General features: G+C 51.5%; 1 protein-coding gene across 1 annotated transcript in view; it reads left to right on the top strand.

Annotated features, from left to right (window-relative positions):
• The first annotated feature begins 1,398 nt into the window (after nt 1–1,398).
• The window catches only part of LOC144941214 (uncharacterized), a 126,970-nt gene continuing 118,392 nt past the window's right edge, over nt 1,399–9,976 (top strand). The window contains exon 1 of the mRNA XM_078867832.1: nt 1,399–1,713. Coding sequence (XP_078723958.1) covers nt 1,673–1,713 — 41 coding nt within the window. The 5' untranslated portion in view covers nt 1,399–1,672. The remainder of the gene's footprint in view (nt 1,714–9,976) is intronic.

Raw genomic sequence — 9,976 nt, 5'->3', positions numbered from 1 at the left:
TGTGTCTATCCGTGTGTGTGTCTATCAGTGTGTGTGTCTATCTGTGTGTGTCTATCTGTGTGTGTGTCTATCTGTGTGTGTCTATCTGTGTATGTGCGAGAGTTTGTGGCGTCCTGGTATTTAGATAAGGATGTGTACGTGTATGTATGTATGTGTGTATGTATGTGTATGTATGTGTGTCCGTGTGTCTATAATGCACATAGCGCCTATACGTGTGGGAGAGTGGTGGCGCAGTGGTTAATGCGCTGCGCTGTAAACCCGGCCATCCGAGTTCGATTCCCGCTCACGGCAAACCCCGGCGAGGATAATTATCTGAACCCTTCTCCCCTAGGTCGATTCGGCCTCGATGCCACGAGGGAGACAAAGGCGGCCAGGCATGGTGCTGGCCACCCACCACCTCGTGTGCCGTGTCTGCCTTCATAGGTGCTGGCTAACAGCACTTGCCCCAACAGTCTGTTAGAGGCTACACGGGGGTCTTTGTCCTTGGGGAGCGCATTGGTTAGCGCAATGCCGCTATACGAACCCTGCGATGCGAGAGTTTGATGTCGGCTGACGGCGAACAACCTCCGTGACAAGACACCTGAACCCGAGCCTGGCCTTCGACGAGGTCAACTCAGCCTTTAAATGAGCGATGACAAAGGCGTCAGGACCCAATCCGAACCACACCACAGAGTTTGTGCGCCCTGTCTTTTTTTACGCAGCTCTTTCACGACAAATAAAATGTAGGTATGATGCCATTTTTGTCTCATTGTCATTATTATAATAGCCGTTCACCGCCCTGCAGAACCGATCAACTCAAGTTGTCACGTGGGGCCAAATGTGCCAATTGATTAGGCTTATCAGCAATACAGGAATGTTGAAAAGCGAGCATTTTTCACATTGTTATAATATCTGAACAGGTGCTAGGCCTCCCCAAGGTCGGCTCAGCTTTAAATGGGTTTCCCGAGTGCGGTAGCTAAGCATCGGTATTAGGGAGACAAAGGCGGCAAGGGGCGCGGTTCGAACCGTAACCCCGCCACCCCCTGGCGTAGTCGGGGGTGCTCGCTGACTACAGCAGCAGCACTTTGCCCCAACAGCCTCCAGGGCTACGCGGTGCATCTTTGCCTTTGTGTGCATGCACCCTGCCCCTCTCCGTGTGCACGGGGCTCGCATCGTCTCCTCCTCCTCCTCCCCCGCCCCGCGGGGTTCGCGCTTTGCCGCCTCTTCCCGCCGCTGCCGCCGCCGCTGCTCAGTCCCCACAGCGCCTCCCCGCTTGCTGCTCCTCCGTGTCCATTCCGTGTCCTCTAAGAATCGCGCGCCTTGTGCGAGACATCACCGGACCAGGCTTCTCAGCTACCCAAGGAACCGCATTAAACACCTGGGGGGGGGGGGGGGGAGCTGACGACTCCTTTAGTCGCTGTGGCTGGCCAGAATAGAAGGGTCACCGTCCATAGGAGAGACACACAGAGAGAGGGCGACTGGCGCCCAGAGTTTCTGAACGAGCCGGAGCGCGAGGCGAAGAGGAGCGGAGACGACTCCCGAACCGCGCTGGTCGCTGCTGCCGCAGCGGCGAGAAAGTTACTGCGCCCGACAAACAAGAGCAGCCCTGCTGCGGCTGCTGCTGCTGCCACGCAATGAACGCGGCTCCGCTGCTGGAGTCGCCGCTGCCAGAAGCGACGATGGAGCCGCGGCCATGCGGCCCGTAGCGGCCTCCCCGGGTCACCTGGCGCCCAGGTGAGAGGCAGAGACGGCGAGAGGTGACGGCGGTCCCGGGGACCCCGAGGCACCAACAACACGGAGAGAGGGAGGGCACGCGTCGAGTAGACGTCGCTATTCTTGTGCACGATAGCAGCTGTCCAGGAGAAACAACAACCACAATGTCGAGGTCTGCTGCTGGCCACGACGAGAGGGCTCCATGAGAGAGAGAGAGGCAGCGAGTTGGTGTCGTTTTGCGCAGACTCCAGTGGCCAACTTGTACGGTCCACAGTTGGGGTTGCAACAGTCAACAGCGCAGCACGCTCGCTGGTCTTTAATGTCTCTCTATGGGTCTCTGTGGGTCTCGATGTATCCATGCGGGTCTCTATAGGTTTACTGTATTGTCCATAGTTTGGATTGCATGGTCACAATCGCACGACTGAGCTTTTGCGTCTTTAAAGTGTCTTGAATCCCCTCCCATGTATGAAGGAGACGTGCGAATCGGCCTCTTGATTCTCTGATGTGTACACCATAGAGCACACGCAGTACACACACACAGTACACACACACACAGTACACACACAGTACACACTACACACACAGTACACACCACACACACAGTACACACCACACACGCAGTACACACCACACACGCAGTACACACACCACACACGCAGTACACACTACACATACACAGTACACACCACACACACAGTACACACTACACACACAGTACACACACACAGTACACACACCACACACAGTACACACTACACACACAGTACACACACACAGTACACACCACACACACAGTACACACAACACACACAGTACACACCACACACAGTGCACACCACACACGCAGTACACACCACACACGCAGCACACACCACACACACAGTACACACTACACACACAGTACACACCACACACACAGTACACACCACACACGCAGTACACACCACACACGCAGCACACACCACACACACAGTACACACCACACACACAGTACACACCACACACACAGTACACACTACACACACACAGTACACAGTACACACCACACACACGGTACACACTACACACACAGTACACACCACACACACAGTACACACTACACACACAGTACACACCATACACACAGTAAACACACACACAGTACACACCACACACACAGTACATACCACACTCACAGTACACACCACACAAACACAGTACACACACACACAGTACACACTACACACACACAGTACACACGACACACACAGTACACACCACACACACAGTACACAATACACACAGTACACACACAGTACACACTACACACAGTACACACCACACACACAGTACACACCACACACAGAGTACACACTACACACACAGTACACACCACACACACAGTACACACTACACACCACACACACAGTACACACCACACACAGTACACACCACACACACAGTACACACTACACACACAGTACATACCACACACACAGTACGCACCACACACACAGTACGCACTACACAAAAAGTACACACCGCACACAGTACACACTACACACACAGTACACACCACACACACAGTACAGACTACACACACAGTACACACTACACACAGTAGACACTACACACACAGTACACAGTACACACTACACACAGTACACACCACACACACAGTACAAACCACACACACAGTACAACCTACACACACAGTACACACTACACACACAGTACACACTACACACACAGTACACACTACACACACAGTACACACTAACACAGTACACACTAACACAGTACACTACACACAGTACACTACACACAGTACACACCACACACACAGTAAACACCACACACACAGTACACACCACACACACAGTACACACCACACACAGTACACACCACACACAGTACACACCACACACAGTACACACCACACACAGTACACACCACACACACCACACACACAGTACACACCACACACACAGTACACACTACACACACACTACACACTACACACACACGTTACACACTACACACACAGTACACCACACAGAGTACACACTACACACACAGTACACACTACACACCCACTGTACACACTACACACACAGTACACACCACACACACTGTACACACTACACACACAGTACACACTACTCACACAGTACACACCACACACACAGTACACATACACAGTACACACCACACACACAGTACACACTACACACACAGTACACACCACACACAGTGCACACCACACACACCACACACACAATACACACTACACACACACAGTACACACCACACACACAGTACGCACTACACACACACTACAAACCACACACACAGTACACACTACACACACAGTACACACCACACACATAGTACACACCACACACAGTACACACCACACACACAGTACACACTACACACACACAGTGCACACCACACACACAGTACACACCACACACACAGTACACACCACACACAGTACACACTACACACACACTACACACCACACACACAGTACACACTACACACACAGTATGCACCACACACGCAGTACGAACCACACACACAGTACACACTACACACACAGTACACACTACACACACACTGTACACACTACACACACACTGTACACACTACACACACAGTACACACTACACACAGTACACACCACACACAGTACACACTACACACACAGTACACACCACACACACTGTACACACTACACACACACTGTACACACTACACACACAGTACACACTACACACAGTACACACCACACACAGTACACACTACACACACACACTACACACACAGTACACACTAGACACAGTACACACTACACACAGTACACACTACACACACACAGTACACACCACACACACAGTACACACCACACACACAGTACACACTACACACACACTACAAACCACACACACAGTACACACTACACACACAGTACACACCACACACATAGTACACACCACACACAGTACACACCACACACACAGTACACACTACACACACACAGTGCACACCACACACACAGTACACACCACACACACAGTACACACCACACACAGTACACACTACACACACACTACACACCACACACACAGTACACACTACACACACAGTATGCACCACACACGCAGTACGAACCACACACACAGTACACACTACACACACAGTACACACTACACACACACTGTACACACTACACACACACTGTACACACTACACACACAGTACACACTACACACAGTACACACCACACACAGTACACACTACACACACAGTACACACCACACACACAGTACACACCACACACACAGTGCACACAACACACACACTACACACCACACACACAGTACACACTACACACACACACTACACACACAGTACACACTAGACACAGTACACACTACACACAGTACACACTACACACACACAGTACACACCACACACACAGTACACACCACACACACAGTACACACTACACACACACTACAAACCACACACACAGTACACACTACACACACAGTACACACCACACACATAGTACACACCACACACAGTACACACCACACACACAGTACACACTACACACACACAGTGCACACCACACACACAGTACACACCACACACACAGTACACACCACACACAGTACACACTACACACACACTACACACCACACACACAGTACACACTACACACACAGTATGCACCACACACGCAGTACGAACCACACACACAGTACACACTACACACACAGTACACACTACACACACACTGTACACACTACACACACACTGTACACACTACACACACAGTACACACTACACACAGTACACACCACACACAGTACACACTACACACACAGTACACACCACACACACAGTACACACCACACACACAGTGCACACAACACACACACTACACACCACACACACAGTACACACTACACACACACACTACACACACAGTACACACTAGACACAGTACACACTACACACAGTACACACTACACACACACAGTACACACCACACACACAGTACACACCACACACACAGTACACACTACACACACACAGTACACACTACACACACACAGTACACACCACACACACTACACACCACACACAGTACACACTACACACACAGTACACACCACACACACAGTACACACTACACACAGTACACACCACTCACACAGTACACACTACACACACAGTACACAACACACACACAGTACACACTACACACAAACTACACACCACACACACAGTACACACCACACATGCAGTACACACCACACACACAGTACACACACAGTACACACCACACACACAGTACACACTACACACACACATTACACACCACACACACAGTACACACTACACACACAGTATACACCACACACAGTACACACTACACACACACTACACACCATACACACAGTACACACTACACACACAGTACACACCACACACACTACACACCACACACACAATACACACTACACACACACAGTACACACCACACACACAGTGCACACTACACACACACTACAAACCACACACAGTACACACTACACACACAGTACACACCACACACATAGTACACACCACACACAGTACACACCACACACACAGTACACACTACACACACACAGTGCACACCACACACACAGTACACACCATACACACAGTACACACCACACACAGTACACACTACACACACACTACACACCACACACACAGTACACACTACACACACAGTACGCACCACACACACAGTACGAACCACACACACAGTACACACTACACACACACTGTACACACTACACACACACTGTACACACTACACACACAGTACACACTACACACAGTACACACCACACACAGTACACACTACATACACAGTACACACCACACACACAGTACACACCACACACACAGTGCACACAACACACACACTACACACCACACACACAGTACACACTACACACACACACTACACACACACAGTACACACTAGACACAGTACACACTACACACAGTACACACTACACACACACAGTACACACCACACACACAGTACACACCACACACACAGTACACACTACACACACACAGTACACACCACACACATTACACACCACACACAGTACACACTACACACACAGTACACACCACACACACAGTACACACTACACACAGTACACACCACTCACACAGTACACACTACACACACAGTACACACCACACACACAGTACACACTACACACACACAGTACACACCACACACACAGTACACTCTACACACACAGTATACACCACACACAGTACACACTACACACACACTACACACCACACACACAGTACACACTACACACACAGTACACACCACACACACTACACACCACACACACAGTACACACCACACACACAGTACACACCACACTGTGTGTGTACTGTGTGTGGTGTGTACTGTGTGTGTGGTGTGCACGTGTTTGTGTCACCGTGGGTCTCACTGCGCCGACGAAGCCGGCCCCCTGGGTTAGATTACCGCTCACGGTCTCCCGCATAACATCATCAACATCGTCATACGGTGGCAATCTTGTCATTACCTGTCCTGGATCTGTCTTAGGTCGACTCAGCCTGCAATAAGTACGGCGTGGTGAGCGTCAGTGGTGGCGTGGTTGTTGACCACAGCGCCGTCTCGCTGGCGGGCGCTCCGACCTTAATAGGTGCTCGCTAACCACACTCGCCCCCTGCATCCTCCAACCGTAGACGGGGGTCGATGTTGTGCCCTCAGCACACGACAATACGCGTCGCAAGGGCACAACTCTCGATGAAGCCTCTGCTGCATCCGCGTGACGCCTGGGTCGCGTGTTATCTCGCTCAAGCTGCCACGCACTATCCGCTGCTGCTTGAATGCCTCTCCTCGCAACAATCATCTCTCGCCATCCTGCGATGCCGCGAGGCATCTCGCTCATGCACGTGGCGTGACCGATCTCATTGCTCCATCTCCGGGGTTGTACCGTGCTCGCTCTCGGTGCGTCCTCTCGCCTTTGTCGCTGAGGTCGTTAATCCTCCTCATCCCCGATGGGACATAAGGCCGCAATGAGTTCAATTCCACTTCTTCCTGTCCTTGGCAACATGTTGAGCCTCGCCCCAAGAGAGGGTGATTGCTGCTCCCAGATCGACCTTCAGGGTCTTACGCCACGTGGTCTCGGGTCTCCCGGGTTTCCTTTTTCCCCGTGGTGTTCATCGTGGGGGCGATGTGTCGGTGTACGGCCCTGGCCAATTCTGAGTACATGCCCGAGCTGTTTGATTCGCCGTCTCTCAATGTCTGGTTTGTGATATTCGGACAAGCGGTCTTCTTGTACAGTTCGGTGTTGTGGATTTTGTTTGGCCAGAAGATGCAGCAGTAGATTATCCTGAGTCATCTGTTATGGAAGCCCCCCCCCCCCCCCCCGTGTCGGTCTTGACAACACGCCAACTCTCTTGAGCCAACAGCTCGATCTCGATCTTGAGGCTGTACTGTTTAGACCTCCAAATTGGACGGGATTGGTTGCCTGCAATTCCGTTACTACAGCCTCGTCCTGAGCCATCTTCATCGTCATCATCAACCCATTTCAGCCACGGAGTGTCCTGACCCCAAGCACATCCCTGAATTCTCACGTTGTTCCTGCTCTCTGGTCCACGCCTTCCTCCTTCTCTGCTCTCTGTGTCCTCGCGTCCCCAAGCGCGCGTCTCTCTCCCCCGTGCTCTGCATCGCTGGGTTCGTTTTTGTATCGATTCCGTCTGTGAGTGATCGTGAGCATCCTTCGTGTGGCTGGGGTTGGTGAAGAGCAAGAGCTGCCGTTCAGATATCGAGGTGGTTGAGCCAGATGACTGCGGAGTCAGGAGCAGCGGAGTGGTGAATCACTGTGACGAAGACGATGCCTCATCCATCGTGTTTGTGAACTGGACACTGAGTGGGTACGCGCTGAGTGGGTACGCGCTGAGTGGGTACGCGCTGAGTGGGTACGCGTTGAGGGGGTACGCGCTGAGTGGGTACGCGTTGAGGGGGTACGCGCTTAGTGGGTACGCGTTCTGTGGTTGTGTTCTGGGTGGTGACCACAGATAGCTGCATACTGCCCAGAGAATTGTAATCTTCCATTTTTGCACCAACATGAACATGATCATCACCAACATCATCAACATCATCACCAATATCAACATCAACAACATCATCATTAACATCACCAACATCACAAATATCATCACCAACATCATCATCAACATCATCACCAACATTATCAGCAACATCATCACCAATATCAACATCAACAACATCATCATCATCACCAACGTCACCATGAACATCTAGTCTATACTGCAGCAGCTTCTGCTGCTGCTGCCATGGTGTGTGTGAGGTTCAGGGTTTGTGGCTCCAGAAGCTTCGCGGGAGGTCGTAGCCAGCGATCTTCTGCGTCGTGGGGACTTTGATGAGGTGTAGGAGGAGGAGGCGTCTGTGACTTCTCGTGAGCGTGTTTGACCCGTTGTGGGGAGTGGTGGCGCAGAGGTTATCGCGCCGATTCGTGATCACGGGTCACAATATCAGTGAAGAATATGTGAGCCTGTCCTGGGTCTCCCCCTAGGTCGACTTAGCCGTAAGTTAGTAACCTGGTGGAGTATTATTATTGGGGAGACAAAGACGTCCGGGCGTTGTTGTTGGCCACCAACTCCACCTCGCCGTGCCATGCCAGCCTCCATGGGTCCTCGCTAACAGGACTCGCCTCAACAGTCTGTCCAAGGATCTACGGATGAATATTTGTGTGATTCTGAATGTTTGCATGCGCCTCTGTGTGCTGGCGTTTGACGCAGCCCCATACTCCGTCTGGAGGCGATTAAGTGACGTACCACTCTCTGGGGAAGTCAACAGCGGTGGTTTCACGGAGAGACTCTCCCCCGCCATATGAATGTGGAATTCACACGACTGGGCTCAGGGCTGTGAACGGGAGATGAGCAACATCACCATGAAGTCATCTTTTAATTTATTCTGTGGAAGTCGCCTCGAGTCCGCTCGGCACAGCGCTTGGAAGTCGGCTTCCCGCTGTCCACCGCTATGCGCACTCGCTTCTTATCCTGTGTTTAATCCACGGCCTGAGGCCATCGCAGGTATCACGCACTGATTTGACAGCGTGCGTCCTCACACACACATCGGAATGCTGCTGCTGCTGCCGCTCATAATCGCATTCACCTTTCCCAAGGGCGCTCGATCGTTTCATTATCTTTG

The sequence above is a fragment of the Lampetra fluviatilis genome, chromosome 24 (assembly GCF_964198595.1).
Source record: "Lampetra fluviatilis chromosome 24, kcLamFluv1.1, whole genome shotgun sequence".
In the NCBI taxonomy this organism is placed as follows: domain Eukaryota; kingdom Metazoa; phylum Chordata; class Hyperoartia; order Petromyzontiformes; family Petromyzontidae; genus Lampetra; species Lampetra fluviatilis.
Note: the sequence above shows the minus strand (reverse complement) of the source record. Positions and strands in the feature narration are given on the sequence as shown.